The 16946-nt window shown below is 50.5% G+C and overlaps 2 protein-coding genes across 2 annotated transcripts in view; both read left to right on the top strand.

Annotated features, from left to right (window-relative positions):
* The first annotated feature begins 54 nt into the window (after nucleotides 1–54).
* Nucleotides 55–12155, top strand: EMC1 (ER membrane protein complex subunit 1). The gene is made up of 23 exons (XM_056508198.1): nucleotides 55–189; nucleotides 263–387; nucleotides 544–609; nucleotides 744–837; nucleotides 1456–1584; nucleotides 1718–1844; nucleotides 2447–2596; nucleotides 2905–3072; nucleotides 3424–3495; nucleotides 3905–3964; nucleotides 4182–4304; nucleotides 4523–4619; nucleotides 5308–5424; nucleotides 6250–6449; nucleotides 6691–6840; nucleotides 7215–7376; nucleotides 7618–7737; nucleotides 7938–8075; nucleotides 8715–8888; nucleotides 9597–9807; nucleotides 10259–10343; nucleotides 10864–10993; nucleotides 11182–12155. The coding sequence occupies exons 1-23, from the start codon at nucleotides 92–94 to the stop codon at nucleotides 11359–11361; spliced, it is 2976 nt and encodes a 991-aa protein (XP_056364173.1). The 5' UTR covers nucleotides 55–91; the 3' UTR covers nucleotides 11362–12155.
* A 558-nt stretch (nucleotides 12156–12713) lies between these two features.
* The window catches only part of UBR4 (ubiquitin protein ligase E3 component n-recognin 4), an 83517-nt gene continuing 79284 nt past the window's right edge, over nucleotides 12714–16946 (top strand). The window contains exons 1-2 of the mRNA XM_056507921.1: nucleotides 12714–12882; nucleotides 16327–16424. Of these exons, the coding sequence (XP_056363896.1) occupies nucleotides 12752–12882; nucleotides 16327–16424 (229 nt within the window). The 5' untranslated portion in view covers nucleotides 12714–12751. The remainder of the gene's footprint in view (nucleotides 12883–16326; nucleotides 16425–16946) is intronic.

The raw sequence follows: 16946 nt of genomic DNA, 5'->3' as shown, positions 1-16946 counted from the left end.
CTCCCCGCGGCGCTGACTCACTTTCCCCGCGCAGGCGGTGGAGCGGGCGGCCCCGCGGCACAGAAGGCCCCCGGGCGCCGGGGCCGCTGTCATGGCGGCGGGGTCGCGGGCGCTGCCGCTGCTGGCCGTCCTGGTCCTGCTGCCTTTGGCCGCCGCCGTCTACGAGGACCAAGTGGGCAAGTTTGACTGGTGAGTGCCGTGGTCCCGCCGGGTTGGGTCTCCGCTCGGGCCCCATTTCACCCGCGCTCCCGTTCCCTCGCAGGAGGCAGCAGTACGTGGGGAAGCTCAAGTTCGCCTCCTTGGAGGCCTCGCAGGGCTCGAAGAAGCTCGTCGTGGCCACCGAGGAGAATGTTGTGGCCGCCCTGAACTCGCGGAGCGGTGAAATCCGTGAGTGCGGCCGCTCCGGGGCGGGGGTCGATGTCCTGGGTGGGCTCGGCCGGCGGGGCACAGCCCTGCTGTGGGGTCTGTGAGCAGCGGTAAACAGCCCCACAGAAACGCCTCTGTGGGGACAAACGCCCTTCTCCTCGCGCCTGTCTCTTGCAGTGTGGCGCCATGTGGACAAGGGCACTCCGGAGGGAGCCATCGATGCCATGCTGATCCATGGGCAGGGTAGGTGGCACTGCCGGGGCTGGCGGCGCTCCCGGGGTGTGGAGCCAGCCTTAGAGCACAGGCTGGAGCTGCAGAGCACATCTCTGTTGGCCCGTGGTGGGTGCAAGCTCTCTGTTCCTCCCCCTCCCCTCCAGATGCCATCACTGTGTCCAATGCTGGACGAATTCTGCGTTCCTGGGAGACCAATATCGGGGGCTTGAACTGGGAGACCTCCCTGGACACTGGCAGGTGGGATTTCCTGTCTGCATGGGTTTTTAATCCTTGTAGTAGTGGTCTGGGAAGGAAAAAAATGGGTTATGGACTCAGTCTGGGCTTGCATTGTAGAAAAAGATTAGTCAGATGTAACATTTCCAAACCAAATTTTGGATGAATTTTTTATGATTGCCTGAACCTTGCAGAGAATCCCAGAATCACTGAAGCTGGAAAAGCTTCCAAGACCATCGAGTCCAGCCATGACCAGTCCCCACCTTGTCCCCAGCCCAGAGCCCTGAGTGCCACATCCAGCCCTTGGGCACCTCCAGGGATGGGCACTGCAAACCCCCCTGGGCAGTTCCAATCCCTGACCACCCTTTCCATGGGGAAATTCCTGCTGGTGTCCACCCTGAGCCTTCCCTGGCCCAGCCTGAGGCTGTTCCCTCTCCTCCTGTCCCTGTTCCCTGGAGCAGATCCCAAATCCCCTGGGGCTGTCTCCTCTGTCAGGGAGTTGTGCAGAGCCACAAGGGCCCCCTTGATCCCCCTTTTCTCCAGGCTGAGCCCCTTTCCAGCTCCCTCAGCTTCTGGTGCTCTAGCCCCTATCCCAGGGTAAAATAGGAAAATAATTCCCTAATTCCTCGTGCCTGTGCTCAGTTTCCAGGGGGCTGCCCTGGTGGGGCTCCCTGAGGCAGTGAAGTACGTGGCAGTGCTGAAGAAAGCAGCTCTGTCTCTGCACTACTTGTCCAACGGGCACCAGAAGTGGGTGGAGCACCTGCCAGAAAGGTGAGAACACCTCTGAGGAGAGGGGTGAGCCCCTGGCATGGAGCAGAGAGGAGGGGGCTGCACCTGCCCTGTGCTTCTGCAGGCAGCAGTGTGAGAGTGTGATGATGCTGCATGGCTGCTGCCTGTCTTGCAGTGAGAGCACTCAGTACCAGCTGCTGTATTCCCGTGGCACTGGAGTGATCCACGTGGTTGGCATCGTTCCCCAGAGCCACCTGAACGTCCTGACCTTCAATGTAGAAGATGGAGAAATCACAAAACAGGTAGTGCAGCCAAAATGCTGCATTTGATGTGAACAAATGTGCTTCCAAGCCTGTGGTGTGGTGGGCAGAGGAATCAGTTGTTGTGCTACAGAGAACCCTCCCTTTTCCTGAGGCATTGCCTCCAAATCAGGGATTTCATGGCTGAAAGCCAAACTGAGCTAGACTGGCAGCTGCTAGTTGTTGCAGTTAATATGTTGAGATGGACACAGCTGGTATCACCAGCAGCCCTTTAACTGACATCAGCACCAGTCATTTATTAGCAAACTCTACATTCCTTTTTATCTTAACAAACTTCTTTCCTCATAACTCCTACTCCTTCTTTCATAGACCTCTCTCAGGTAACTGTGACTCCTTTTCTTACAGGCAGTTCCACACAGCTCTGACTCCTTTCACTCTGCATGACTGGTTAACCCCAAGCTGTCCCTGACCCAGCTGCCTAACCCTGTCAGTCCCTTACTCAACCCCTTGTCACCCTGTCTGCCCCTTGCACAACCACACGTCCCTTACCTCCCAACTCTCCACAGCTAGTCTAGATTATCCCACTGCCCTCAGGCTGCCAGGTAGTTTTTCTGTGGCTGAGGGGAGCTGCTGTGTGTGTGCAGGTGAGGCTGGCAGCCCCGTGGCTGGGGGCCCTGCAGGGCTCCTGTGCCGTGCTGGGGGAGGCTGAGCTGCTCTGCGTGGACACGGCCGCGCGCTCGCTGCACGTCTGCGCCCTGGACACCCAGCAGGACATGAGGCACATCCCTCTGCAGGTGAGAGCTGTGCAGGAACACTCTGTCATTCCTTACCCAGCTGGTCTGCTTCCAGTTTGAACTGCTTCCCCAGTCTGTTGGTGAACTGGGGAGTGATTGGAGGTGGAGGGTCATGATCTGTAAATTCAGGGAAGGGTGGGAAAGTTTTTGTCTCTTATTCCTTCTGGAATTTATGTCTTCTGAGCCTCAGCCTTCCCTGCTCCTGCTCTGTTTCCTGGCTCAGGGAATCTCTGACTGCTGCTGAGGGAAGGGAGGTGTTGGTCTCAGTGAAGGACAGCTCTCAGCACATGTGCTTGTCTCCCCTGCAGTCTCTGGAGCTGGAGTTTGCAGATGACTTCCAGGCCAGGGTCTTGGCCACTCAGCCCAGTGTGACCAGTGCCTCACGGACTCAGTTCTTCCTGCAGCTGTCCCCCAGCCACTTCTCCCTGCTGCAGTACAAGCAGGGGCTGCTCAGCCACCTCCGGGACTTCCAGCAGGTACCAGACACACATGCCAGGGACAGGGCCAAGTGCACCTGAACATCCTCCAAACTGCTGGGGCTGCTGGCAGGTTTAAAAATTTCAGTAACTCTGAGCATCATGGCTCAAAAACCTGTGTCAGTTCAGTTGCTCCCATCTTTATGAGAAGGTCTTTTTTGTTTTTGAGTTCAGGGGAGACAGAGCAACTTATAATCTGGCTGTGACAGTTCATCTGCTTTAATAATAAATACTAAATATTTAGTAAATAAAATTGTGGTTTTATTTACTTCACAGATAATTTTTGGTGAGGTTTGGGGGTTTCTTAAGGGTTTTTAAAATGATTTCTTGCTACTTGTTTTCCTTTTCCAGGCAGCTCTGGTGAGTTTTGCAACGACCGGGGAGAAGACGGTGGCCGCTGTCCTGACGTGCAGGAATGAACTGGTCAGCACAATTCCTGTCCTCTGGGAGCAGCCCAGCTCTGGGGATGTGTGCTGGGGCTGGGTTGGGTTCCACTGGTGTTTCATGGGCCCAGGGATGGGGAACCCCATGAGGAAGAGGAGGATTTGATAGTTTCAGTGATAAGTCTAGCTCAGTGCCTGGCTCAGTGAATATCCTGTTTCAGTCCTGTGGAAGGTGAGCATGTGACAAGGAATTGGCTTTCCTGATCCACAGAGGATTTCAGTTCTTGGGGGTATCAAACATAGTTTCATTTTTATCAGAAACAGAATAGAACAGAACAGAGCTGTTTCTTGCCTGATGTCACAGGCAAAATGAGATTGTCATGCAGTTGAAAACCTGATTTTTTTTGTACTTTACTGGTGTCTGAAGCCATGTTACATGCTCATTTCAGAAACCTGGAAGCTCTGATGGCCTCCATGGTGGCAGCAGGCTGGAGGATGCCCGGAGGCAGGTATGGGTGCTTTGCTCCTGAGTTCTTGTCAGTCCATTTTATTCCCTTGCCTGCAGAGCAGGGTGACAGAGGTCTAACACCAGCTGTACCACCTAAAACACAGCCTAAAAAATACCTTGAAGCCCCAGTTTTTGCTGGACATGGAGTTCTGCTGGAATCCTGCTGCAGGATTTGTTGTGATGTGTGTGTAAGCTCTGCTTTCTGCCTTTTGCTACAGGATTCCTTAACCTGCTCCAATCAAACCTACAACATAAACCTCTACCTGGTTGAGACTGGGCAAAGACTGTTGGACACCACAATCACCTTTAACCTGGAACCAGGAGGGGCCAAGCCACAGCAGGTGAGCAGGGAGGGGTCATTTCTGTCATTGCAGCACCTTCCCTTCCCTGCCTTGGCAGGATGGGAGCCCTTGAGCCAAGGGGAAAAGCATTCCAGGGATTACAGCATCACCCTCCTTGCTCTGGTTTCACCTGATATCTGCTTTCTTCAAGGAGATGATGTGATCATTAATCTCACTGTTTTCTTGCCTTTTTTTGTTCTGCTCTGTATTTTTCCCAGCTGTACATCCAAGTTTTCCTGAAGAAGGATGACTCAGTGGGCTATCGAGCCTTGGTGCAGACAGAGGACCACATGCTCATGTTCCTCCAGCAGCCAGGTGACTCCCAGAAACAGCTTCCTCCATTTGTAACAGCCACCAGCAGAAAATTCTGTGTCCTCAAGGATTGTATTGTGTCATTACTTTCATTAGAAGCTGAAAAAAATTAATTTAACTGTTCTGAGTCCCATGAAAGATACAGGAGACTCTTTCACCCTTAACCTGGACAAACAATTGTGCCCTGTTTTGTGTGGGCAGAGCCTTTGGGTTTCAGGGGATTTCTTCAGATTTCAAAACTCCTTTTTATAGCATGAGAGTGTAAGTTCTGGTGTAGATTTTCCTCAAAGATTTTCAGAAGAGGTCCCTTATGGCAAAAATGTTAACTTGCAGAAAGGGTTGAAAATCCCATCTCAGCAACAGGAATTTTCCAGGGCTCTAAAGGAATTCAGGAGTTCACACTGTGAATCTGTTATTTTAAATAGACTCAATGACTGTAACCTTTTTAAAACATCAGATTGCTTTTACTGATCCTGAGGTTTTCTTCCCTGCAAGTGGCTCCAGTTGCATGAAGTATTTGTCTTTTATGAAATAGTTAATGGAATGATATTAGATATTTATACACTTTTTGCATTTCATCAAGAGGTGATCTGCATTTCAGGGTTGCACTGAAAGATACTCTTATATTGAGTGAGTCAATTCCCAAATATTAAGTTGATTTTTCCAATATTCTGCTCTTATTTCTTTCCAGGAAAAGTTGTGTGGAGCAGAGAGGAGTCACTGGCAGAGGTGGTGTGCTTGGAGATGGTGGATCTGCCTCTGACAGGTGCACAGGCTGAGCTGGAGGGAGAATTTGGAAAAAAAGCAGGTGAGTTTAACAGAATTACCTCTGAGTTTGTTTTCCTTCCTAATTAAATGTGTTTATTGTTTTCTGTTTACTCTGAGCTGAGAGATTAATTTAAATCTCTACTGATGCCAATTAAAATGAGCAGGAATAAACCCTTTTCTGTCTAAACTTTGGAAATCCAATCCAGAATGAATATATTACATTGTTACATGAAAAAAAATCAGTCAGCAGCAGTAGGAGGGATTTTGGCCATGTCTCCTAAATGTTTCCTGTGACTTTTTCTGGAGGACTTGTTTCCAATAGCTTTTTTTTTTTTTTTTTTTTTTTTTTTTGCTTTGTTTTGCCTTTCCTTGCTGTCCTGGATGCAGCCATCCAAGGTAACCCCATCCTGCATGGAGTGTGCTCTGCTCCTGCCTAATGCTTCCTGTGCCACTGGTCCCCTCTGCTTGCTCTCCTCAGGGGCTGAAAGATTTGAAATCTGGTGTTTTGGTTGCTTTAAGAAGTTAAATACAAACCCTGATTGGGCAGAATTAAGTATTTTTAATTCCTCTGAGTACTGGGTGCAGAGGGATTTCTGGAGAGGTTGGGGAGCTCTAGGTGGGCACAGTGAGAAGGAACACAAAATCCTCTGCATGAAGGTTTGCTTTCAGTTGATCAGGGCCTGTTTTGGGATGAGTGTGGAGTGGGAAAGGTTGGGAAACACCAGAGCCTGTCACAGGAGTGGCAGCATTGAGGGGGAGCCAAGGAGTTACCCCAGGTTTGTGCATGGCAGTGTTTGACACCAATTTCAGCTGGGTGGGACGTGTGTGTTGTCCCTGCTGTTGTCACTGTGGGTGCCACTTGCAGATGGTTTGCTGGGAATGTTCCTGAAGAGGCTCTCATCCCAGCTGATCCTGCTGCAAGCCTGGACTGCCCATCTCTGGAAGATGTTCTACGATGCCAGGAAGCCCCGGAGCCAGATTAAAAACGAGATTAACATCGACAATCTGGCCAGAGACGAGTTCAACCTCCAGAAAATGATGGTGATGGTCACTGCCTCAGGCAAGGTGAGGAGGCCAGGGCAGGAATCTCTTTCTAGGCTGGAGCAGAGTCTCAGCTCTGAATTCCCAGCCCTGTTTTTAGCCAGTCTTGGGCAGAAATAATGGGAAGATGCACAGGATGTTTTGTGGTGGCTTTAAAGGGGGATTAAGACTCAGCTTTCTTTGGAATATGCCAGAGGAAGATGCAGTGCTTAAATGGGAGAGGTGTTTTCCTAAATTTTTGGCTTTCCCATGTGTTTTTCCTCAGCTTTTTGGCATTGAGAGCAGTTCTGGCACCATCCTGTGGAAGCAATACCTGAGGAATGTGAGACCAGGCTCCTCCTTCAAGCTGATGGTGCAGAGAACAACAGCCCATTTCCCCCACCCTCCACAGTGCACTCTGCTCATCAAGGACAAGGTGAGGCCTTTCCCTGGCCCTGCACTGGGCATGGAAATCTGCCCTTGGACAGGGCAATAACATCTTGTTGGACATCATCTGGTTGTCACTGTTGTGGGGATGGCAGGGGAGAAAGATCTGGAGGGAAGCAGACACAGAACCCTAGGAAACTTAAAAATGGTTGTGGTTGTTATGGACAAATGTGGGATAAATGTTTAGACAAATTTGTGTGTCAAAACAGAATATTTTTAGGGTGGACTAGCTGAACTCAGGGTATTAGGAATAGTCAACACCAACAAGTAACAGTTAGAAAAACACCTTCTTTGTTGGTTTGTTTGTTGTTTTTTTTTTTTTTTTTTACTTAAACAAGTGGCAAAACTTACCCTGTTTTTCAGGAAACCAAAATGAGTTTTCTGTACGTCTTTAACCCCATCTTTGGGAAGAAAAGTCAAGTAACTCCTCCTGTTCTGAAACGTCCAATTCTCCAGACTTTGCTTCTGCCTATTATGGATCAAGACTATGCCAAAGTGCTGCTCCTGATTGATGATGAGTACAAGGTAAATTGCTTTGCCTGGAGGCAGTTTTCTTCACATTCTGGTTAATTATTCCCCTCCCTTTTGGAGCAAGATGGAGAAAAATGCCATTGAGCCACATTTCCCACAAAACTATGAGGTTATTCTGGTAAGACAGACCTTATCTTGATAAACAAGTTAGAAATAATCTTTCTGGTTCATTCCAGGGTGAGTTGTTTGTCTGAATCAGTTGTTTTTAACCTGTGTTTCAATTCTTCTTTTCCAGGTTACACCTTTCCCAGCCACTAAAAATGTCCTTCGCCAGTTAGAAGAAATTGCCCATTCCATCTATTTTTACCTAGTTGATGCTGAGCAAGGAAAACTCTCTGGATTCAGGCTGAAAAAGGTATGGGAGATCCACTGCACTTCCCTGAATGCTCTGTGGATGGATAATGACAAATCTCAGTTCCCTTCATGGAACGTTCAGCCTCAAAACACGCCAAGCAAACTTGGGAAATGCCAAAGCAAGGAAAACTGCATCCTGCTGGGGGGAGATGGTGTCCTTGGAGGACAAGATCCAAGCTCCCACGTGCTTTTTCCCTGCAGGACCTGAGCACAGAGGAGAGCTGGGAGGTGGCCATCCCCACGGAGGTGCAGAGGATTGTGGCTGTCAAAGGGAAGAGGTCCAACGAGCACGTGCACTCCCAGGGCCGCGTCATGGGCGACCGCAGCGTCCTCTACAAGGTGCTGCTGCAGCTCTGGCTTGGCTTTTTGTTGAGGGGTTATCCTGTGGGAAGATCCCAGTACCCTTCCCTGCTGCTGCATTGGGATGAGCTGCCCTGTGGTGCCAGTTTTTCTTTATGGGCACCAGTGTCTCTGCAGAAAAATGCTCATTGTGGAGGTTTCTTTTCAAAAATGTTTTCATGCAGTGTAACACACTGTAACTCCCTCCTAGCTCTTCACTCAGAGGGAGCTAGAGTTGTTACATTAGATAAGCGAAGGAATTTAAAAAGCTCTTTGTCTTTTTTAGGGTTTTTTTATTGCATGATGACTTTAGGGAACAAAGAGGGCTAGGATTTTAGCTAATGGACTTTTTTAGGGAAAGGGTTAGGGAGGGGATTTGGCTTTTTGCTAATAGGATAGGGACATGGGTTAGGGTAACAGGAGAGATAAGAGAGGAAAGAGGCCTTCATGGCTTTTTGCTAATGGGATAGGGACTGGGGAAGGGTTAAACATTTTTTATACCTTTAGGTATTGGGTTACAACACTGCAGCAATTATGATTTGTGCTAATTAGTTCACAATATGCCCAGTGTCAGATGAAGAGCAGCAAGGTGTCTGTGTCACTGAAAGGAGGTGCCAGCTGTCTCTCCTTTGTCCCCAGTCCCTGAACCCCAACCTGCTGGCCGTGGTGACCGAGAGCACGGACACGCACCAGGAGCGCACCTTCATCGGGATCTACCTGATGGACGGGGTCACGGGCAGGATCATCCACTCCTCCGTGCAGAAAAAGGCCAAGGGGCCCGTGCACATGGTGCACTCCGAGAACTGGGTGGTGGTGAGAGCTGCTGCTTCTTTGGGGGGACCCCTAAAGTCATGAGCTGGGCAATGTGGAGGTGATAAAAAACCTGTAATGAGGGTCATTCATGGTGCAGATGTGGAAAAATGCACACAAAATGCAAGGCTCTGAGAATTTTGTAAGTTTTAACAAATTAGCATACTTAACAGAAATCATCCAGGTAAGTAATCCCCCCTTTTGGTTCTGCCTCTCCCTAACTTCTAACCCCCATTTATTATGTCTGTGGTATATGGAGGCTCACTATGGAATAAATAAGATTCCAGTAAAGTTAGCTTATTGTTCTAAAATCTAAGGGACGGGTAGGAAGGTGCTACAGTTAATTAAGGAACTGTATAACTATATAATAGTAGTCTACAGAGCTACAAATATGTGGAAAATGTATAAAAATTAGGGAAAGGTTTTTCACAGAAAAAGTGAGAAAGTACTGGAATGGTCTGCCCAGGGAGGTGGTGGAGTCACCATCCCTGGATTGTTTAAAAACAGACTGTGGATGTGGCACTCACTGCCATGGGTTGAGGTGTTGGGGCTGGGTTGGACTCGATGATCTTTGTCATTCTGTGAATTCTGTGAAAAGCAAAAATGGTTTTGGCATTGGGGCAGCTCCTGAACGTGCATGGGGGCAGTTTTGTGCCCAGCCTGTGTGATTTCTCTGGATTTCCCTGCCCTGATGCTCCTGCCCCCCTGCAGTACCAGTACTGGAACACCAAGGCGCGGCGGAACGAGTTCACGGTGCTGGAGCTGTACGAGGGCACGGAGCAGTACAACGCCACAGCCTTCAGCTCCCTGGACCGCCCCATCCTGCCCCAGGTCCTGCAGCAATCCTACATTTTCCCCTCTGCCATCAGTGCCATGGAGGCCACCATCACCGAGCGGGGCATCACCAGCCGCCACCTGCTCAGTGAGTACCTGCTCGGTGAAGGGGGGCACTGAAATCCCAGCAAAATGCACTGTGCTGCCAAAAAGTCTTGTCTGGGCATTGTCCTGGGTCCTACAAGTGCAGGGATAAGCACCAGGAGGGTGTCTGCTGGCTGTCTGGAATGGCTATGAGGTGCCAGACTCTCTGCCCAGAGCAGCATGGCCCTAAACTGAAACCCAGAAAGTTTCACCCCAACATGAGGAAGAATTTTTCCTTGAGGATGACAGAGTGCTGGCACAGGTGCCCAGGGAGGGTCTGGAGTCTCCCTCTCTGGAGACACTCAAAACCCACCTGGGTGCATTCCTGAGTCACCTGCTCCTGGTGACCCTGCCTGGGCAGGAGGGGTTGGGCTGGGTGATCCCCAGAAGGCCCTTTCAACCCCAGCTGTTTTGGGATTCTTTGATTTTGAAGATGCTTTTCCTTCAATGCACAGTTGGGCTTCCCTCTGGGGCCATCCTGTCCCTTCCCAAGGCTCTGCTGGACCCTCGGCGCCCGGAGATCCCGACAGAGCAGAGCAGGTAAGGACAGGAGTCAGAACCTCTCCTCCTGGGCTCTGGGAAGGGCTGGATTTTGTGTGTCACAAGTTGTGTGAAGAGGAACAACTTGTCCTGGCTGAATTCAGAACAGTCTTTGGAATGAAGGCAAAGGTTGAGCTCCATGATCTTGGAGGTCTTTCCCAACCTGAAGTATTCTGTGCTTCTGTTCCCAGTCTGTGATGATACATTTGTCTGTATTGCAGCAGGTCAGTCATTAAACCAGCCTGGTGTTTGTATTCTCAGGGAGGAGCAGTCAGAGGAACTGGATTTTTTTAGTTACACTTCTTTGTAAAAGTTTTGAAGCCTGGAAGGAGGTGGCTGCAGTTTAGCCAGACCCAGCTGATCCATTTGATTTTCATCCTGCAGCAATAATGAATCTGCAGTGAGAAAAGCTCCCAAACTTGCTGGTTTAGGTTAGCTTTTGATAACCAGGAAACACTGGTGGCATCCCCTGTGTGCTGCCTGCTTTGTTTGATGTTTGATGTGTGGTGGTGCCTTGCAGAGAGGAGAACCTGATCCCGTACTCGCCCGACGTGCAGATCCACGCTGAGAGGTTCATCAACTACAACCAGACCATCTCCAGGATGAGGGGCATTTACACAGCCCCCTCTGGCCTCGAGTCCACCTGCCTGGTGAGTGCAGGCTGGAGACCTCAGTGTGGAGTTTGGGGCTGGGTCCCAATCCACAGCCCATGGCAGGGAGCTCTGATTGCCGTAGCTGCTCATAGCTCAAACATGGTGTCAGAACTGGAGCCCTGAGGGGTCATTATGGGGTTTTGTGCTCCAAGCTGCATCCCCAGCTGCTGCTCTCTCCCCTGCAGGTTGTAGCCTACGGGCTGGACATCTTCCAGACCAGGGTGTACCCCTCCAAGCAGTTTGATGTGCTCAAGGACGACTACGACTACGTGCTGATCAGCAGTGTCCTCTTTGGCTTGGTCTTTGCCACCATGATCACCAAGAGACTGGCCCAGGTGAAGCTGCTGAACCGGGCCTGGCGCTGAGGGAGGCCCAGCCTGGAGAGCAGCTGGGCTGGGATCTCAGCCCCCCCCAGGGATGGATCCAAACACCTCTGTTCCATCTGGCTGGAAGATATCGGTGAGGAAAAGCTGCTGGTGGAACGTGGAACAAAACCTGCACTGCCCGTGTGTCTCCTGTGAGGAGAAATAGAAGAGATGAAAAATAGAGACTTTTTTACTATGTTCTGACTGAAAAAGAAGGTCCTAAACCTCCTTTAAAGCCCCCAAATCAGTGTCTCCCTGATGTTGGTGAAGAGAATACTCAGGATGTGTGTCTTGCTCATCCTGGGCTCTCCCTCGGCACCAGCTGTGCTCCACATCTGGCAGAGAGGAAGGTTGTTGGCTGTGGAGATGTGGTAACCAGCTCCTGCTGTGAGGGAGAGACCTTGGGTGATTTCCTTAGGAAAAATATTGGGAATTGGGTATCTGTCAGTGAGAAACGGCCTCATGGAGCCTCTGATGAAGCTGCAGAGCACTGGGAAGAATTTGAACCTGAAGTCTCTCCATATTCTTTATTTATTATGATGACAACATCAGTTCCTTCCCATTTGTTTCTAAATTTTCCTGCGGTTTGTTTTTTTTGTGTTCAGCGCTTGGGGTTAAGGCGGGGTGGTTCAGGGGGTGGAGCCTCTCAGCGTTTTCCTCGGGATCAATGCTCTGAACTCTGTGAATTTCAATTGTTAAAATCCAGTTTGGCGTCGAGTTTTTCCGCCGGGAGTGGCCATGGGCCCCTGATCCCCCCCAGTGTCCAGATCCCAAAATAAAGCTGTGGAGCAGGAGCGGGTCTGGGCTGCTGAGGGTTTCTGGGGCTGCTGAGGGTTTCTGGGGCTGTTCGAGTGGGGGTTTGTGGCTATTTAATGTGGTTTTTCGGGGTTATTCAGGTGGTTTTCGGGGGGTATTTCGGTGCGGTTTTTTGGGGCTCTTTAGGTGGGTTTTAGCGGTTATTTAAGTGGGTTTGGGGCTCTCTCAGTGGGTTTTGAGCTACTTAAATGGGGATTTTTGGCTGTTTAAGTGGGGATTTTTTTGGTATTTACGTGGGGAGGTTGTTTCCTTATTTAAATATTTTGGGGCACTCTTGAAGCGGGGGATATTTCCTCTGTTCCAGCATTTTTGGGGTTTTTGGATGATTTTTCGGGCCGCTCCAAGCCCTCCCTGGCGCGGGGCGGGCGCGGGGCGGGGCGCGCACACGGCGCATGCGCAGCCGCAGCCCCGCCCCGCCCTCAGCGCGCACGCGCCGCGCGCCAAAGTTGCTGACTCACGCAGTGCGCACGCGCCCGCGCCGCGGGCCAATGGGGCGGCGCGACGTTGCGCGGTCGCCTCCCCGCCGGCAGGGGGCGCTGTGCGCGCCGCGGCCCCCGGCCCAGCGCAGCCCAAGATGGCGGCGGGCGGCGCGGGGGCCGCGGCCGGGCCCGGCTGGGATGTGGCCGTGCGGCCGCTGCTCTCCGCCTCCTACTCGGCCTTCGACATGAAAGAGCTGCCGCAGCTGCTCGCCTCGGTCATCGAGAGGTGAGGGAGCGCGAGCGGGGGCTGCCGCCGCTCGGCGTCGCCCGCTGAGGGGGAGCGCTGGGGGTGCCGCTGCGGGAGCGGCTGAGGGGCGGCTGAGGCGGGGCCCGGCTGGGTGTGAGGGGCTCGGTGCTCGGTGCCCGGCAGGACGGGCGGCGCGGCTGCGGCTGCCCTGGCAGAGCCCCGAGCTGCTTCGCCGGCTCCTGCCGCTGTCCCGGAGCTGTCGGAGGTGCCCTCGGGCCCCATAACGGGCTGAGGGTGCTCGCCCGGCCGCAGCACCTCCGCCAGGCGCCCGCCGAGAGGCTTCGGGACTGTTCTTGTGGTTTTGCTTTTGTCCAGGCGTGTCACAGTTTGCCCGCTTGGGCCGTGGGAAGTGTTGTCTCACCGGGCTCTGGGGGGACCAGACTTCTCTCTAAGTCTTTACCACTGCAGTGCTTCTCCTATTTTAAGTAGAAATAAAGCAGAACCAAATCAAGTCTGCCTTGTCTTAATCACACAGGTTGGAGTCAGAGCATAAGAGTACCCACCGTAGCTACTTAATTCAACTTGCTTTATAATCTGAAACACTAAATGTGAATGCCACATCATTCTCAGATACAGAGATATAACCCCGGCCACGATTAGTTGTTAGGAAACATAAAATAAACAGTGCACTGAGGAAGATGATAAAATAAAGCCTTGTGGAGTTTTGTTTCTTGTCGAATGGCTGAGTGTGCAATGGATGCTTCAGATTCAGAGAGTTAATTGGAGGAGTTCTGTGCCTGCACCACAGAGCAGGTGCTCACTGGGTGTGGATGGCTTTGGGCAGTTCTTTGGCCAGTCTGTGTTTTAGGGACCATCCCAGTGCTGCTTTTCCCCGTGCAGCTCTGCTGTCCCTGTACCTAAAGTTCATTGGTGGAGTGTTCCATCAAAATATCCCAGGGACACTCGAGTGGATCCACTTGAGTTCTGGGAGAGAGCAATTTCCTCCTTTAGAGGGGATGATGGCTCTGTTTTCCACTTGAGCCAGCAGTCTGTTGCCTTCAAGCAGCACTGCCTGAGGCTGGAGTTGTGTGTCTGATGGTCTGGCAGGATTTGGGCTCTTGCAGGATGATACTTTTTGTTTTGTGCCTTGTTGTGGTGTGCTAAATGACAAAGGAATAAATACAACTTGTTCGTGTCTGGAGCTGTGTTTTTCTGTACTGAGCAAAAATCTATCTTTAGATTTCTCACAGAAAATCTTTTATGTGTTCAAGTTATTTTTAGAAGGCAGTTGTTAAATTCTTGATGGTGTCAGCCAACCCCAGAGAGGCTGGATTTCCCCTTAAATAAACTTAGCATGATGACAGCGAAATCACCAGTATTATTCTTTTCAAAATAAATCAATAAACTCCTTTTTTTAACTACTCTGGTATTTCATTTATAAGTTTAAGCATCATCAGATTACTGGTATTCCTCTGTTACCAAGTGTCTTCAAGAATTGACAGAAATTAGGCCCTTGTTTGACATAAATGATGGAAATGCTGACTTGGAAAGGTGCAGCTGGAGAGGAACTCTGTGTGTGGAGTCACTCCAGGCTGGTTTTTGGGGAAGGAGTTTCCACCCGGGGTAACTGCACCTGGAGCAGTGCCTTGCCAGGGAGGAGGCTGCTTTGTTCCACTGCCCCAAGGACTGGGTGTGTTCAGGGCTGGGGAGCAGAGCTGAGGCAAGGGCTGGGATTTGGTGCTGATTAACACTGATAAGTGACAGAGGCTTCCCCTCAGCCTGAGCAAAGAGCTTCCCTGGGAAGCAAAACCCCTGTAAGCAATACACCACAGTACAGAGGCTGAAAAGTCATTATTAAATCTCTCTGTATACTCAGAATAACACTGGCACATCCCAGATTGAGCTGTTCTCTTCTGTCAATGGTTATTTGCAAGGATTGATGATAACTTGACTGCTGCCTTCCCCTTTGCATGGTCATAACATCCACAATGTGTTTTAGTAGAACTCAAACCTCCCATTGCTCAATCCCTATCTCATGCTGGATTCTGCACCTCTGTGTTCTTTATACCCTGTGGGCACTGTGTGGTGCACAGCTTGACCTGTGCAGTAATTTAGGAGCTGTCAGCCTCTCCTGTACTCTGTTATTCCCAAATTGTTCTAATTTGTTCTCTTAACAATACTTACATACATCTACTGCTGCTGGCTTGGAGTTAGGCCTGACAGGTAGATGAGCAAAGTTAATGTCTGAAGAGGAGAGAGCACAGACTGCTTTGCATGTTCAGGCTCTGGGCTTGTTCCTCACCAGAGCAGTTCTGGCAGGACAGGGTGAGCCGAGGCCTGAGGTGTTGGAACTCGGCTGTGTGACACTGTTGAATAGCTTCCAGTAAAGCCTCTCTCTTAATTTTCTATTTTAGCTTTTTAGGCAGACTAAATAAAACCTCACACCTAGGAAATCAAACTACAAAGCTGATGAGTATTTCCTTCTGCTCATTTTTGTGGAGAAATGGTTCTGTTAGAGCACCTCCTGCTAGAGCTGGAAACGATGGCTTAGTGTGGAAAAAGGGAAGGTGACTGGGCATAAACTGGATTTTGTTTAGGTTAGCAGGGCATGGTGAAATTGTGGTTGGAGCTGGGAGCTGCTGCCCTCTGATCCCCACCTGCCCTCCAGGAATAACCTCTGTCCCAGAGGTGGGGAAGTCTGGCTGGGTTTGGAGAGGCAAAGTGAAGCTGAGTCTAATAAATAACCAGTTCTTGCAGCTTGTCTGTTCACATCAGTGCATGAAAATGTGAAAGAAAGTAAATGGATCATTTATGAGGCAGATATGCACATCCCTTAGTGTTGCCACAGGAAAAATGAGAGCTAGAAGAGGTGTGGAGGCAGAGCAGTTTGTGTTCTCTATGTCTGTGCAGGGGATGGGCTGGGACACCTTTAAGGTGTCACCTCTGCCATGAAAGGCTGATCTCTGAGGCCAGTTAGTGTAGCTGAGGAGCCTCAGGGACTCTTCCTCACCTGCCCAGCTCCCTCCCCAGGTGCTGTCCCTGTGTGCTGTGGTTCTGCAGTTGCTGGTTCAATCTCTGACTTGCAGATTGCACAAGCTCCAGTTGCCTCGGTGCCGTGATGGGAAGGGAATGCCTGGGCCTGGCAGATCCTGCCAGCGTTAGCAGAACACACAGTGCAGGCTCTGGGCAGCTGAGTTTAGAACAACTTAAAGGTTAATGAGCCTCTGGCAGGGAGTGTGGCTGGTAGAGCCTGACCTGTTGATGCTGTGGAGGAGAAACACTGGCAGCACAATATTTCCTGTGTGGGCAGCAATGCTGATGTTGTGATCTGGCTGCTGCTGGAGAACTCAGTCCTGGGGACACAAGGGTTGTGTTCCCAGAGCTGTCACCTTGCCTTGCCCCTGTCACTGGACACACTGGGGTGTTGGGTGGTGCTGCTGCTGTGCTGGGTCTGGCTGACCTCTGTCCCCTTCTCCATTGCAGTGAATCTGAGATCCTGCACCATGACAAGCAGTATGAGCCTTTTTACTCCTCCTTCGTTGCACTTTCCACACACTACATCACTACTGTGTGTGGTCTCAGTAAGTGTTCCTTTGCTTCTCTTGTTCCTGTGTAATGACTGGATGCAGTAAAAGTAAATTAGAACTGTTGATTTTTGTATTTGTTTCTTTGCTTTCTTGCTGAATCAGACTTTTAGGGCCACCATTGCTGACTTTTGTACCATGAAATGTCAGCTCTGATGGAAAGGGAAGCTTGTTGATGGGAGTATTTGGCCACCAACTACTGGACAGTGTTGCCTCTTTGGCTGCTTTTCATTGACCTGATTTAATGTTTGGTCAAGTGTTTAAATCAGTGTTCAGGATTTTTAGATTATCCTTCAGCAGTTAGAACACTGCTGTCCCCAAAAATGTCCAAGGCCGGGTTGGATGGGGCTTGGAGCAACCTGATCCTAGTGGAAGGTGTCCCTGGCCATGGCAGGGAGGGGAACTGGATGGGATTTAAGGTCCCTTCCAATCCAAACCATTCAGGGTTTTTGTAGTTACATTACTGTGTTGGAGTTAATGATCAAAACATTGTGACTCAAAATATTTTCTGTTATTTTG

This window comes from Oenanthe melanoleuca, chromosome 21 (assembly GCF_029582105.1).
Source record: "Oenanthe melanoleuca isolate GR-GAL-2019-014 chromosome 21, OMel1.0, whole genome shotgun sequence".
Lineage (NCBI taxonomy): Eukaryota > Metazoa > Chordata > Aves > Passeriformes > Muscicapidae > Oenanthe > Oenanthe melanoleuca.
The sequence above is the reverse complement of the archived record's forward strand: the minus strand, read 5'-3'. Positions and strand labels throughout refer to the sequence as shown.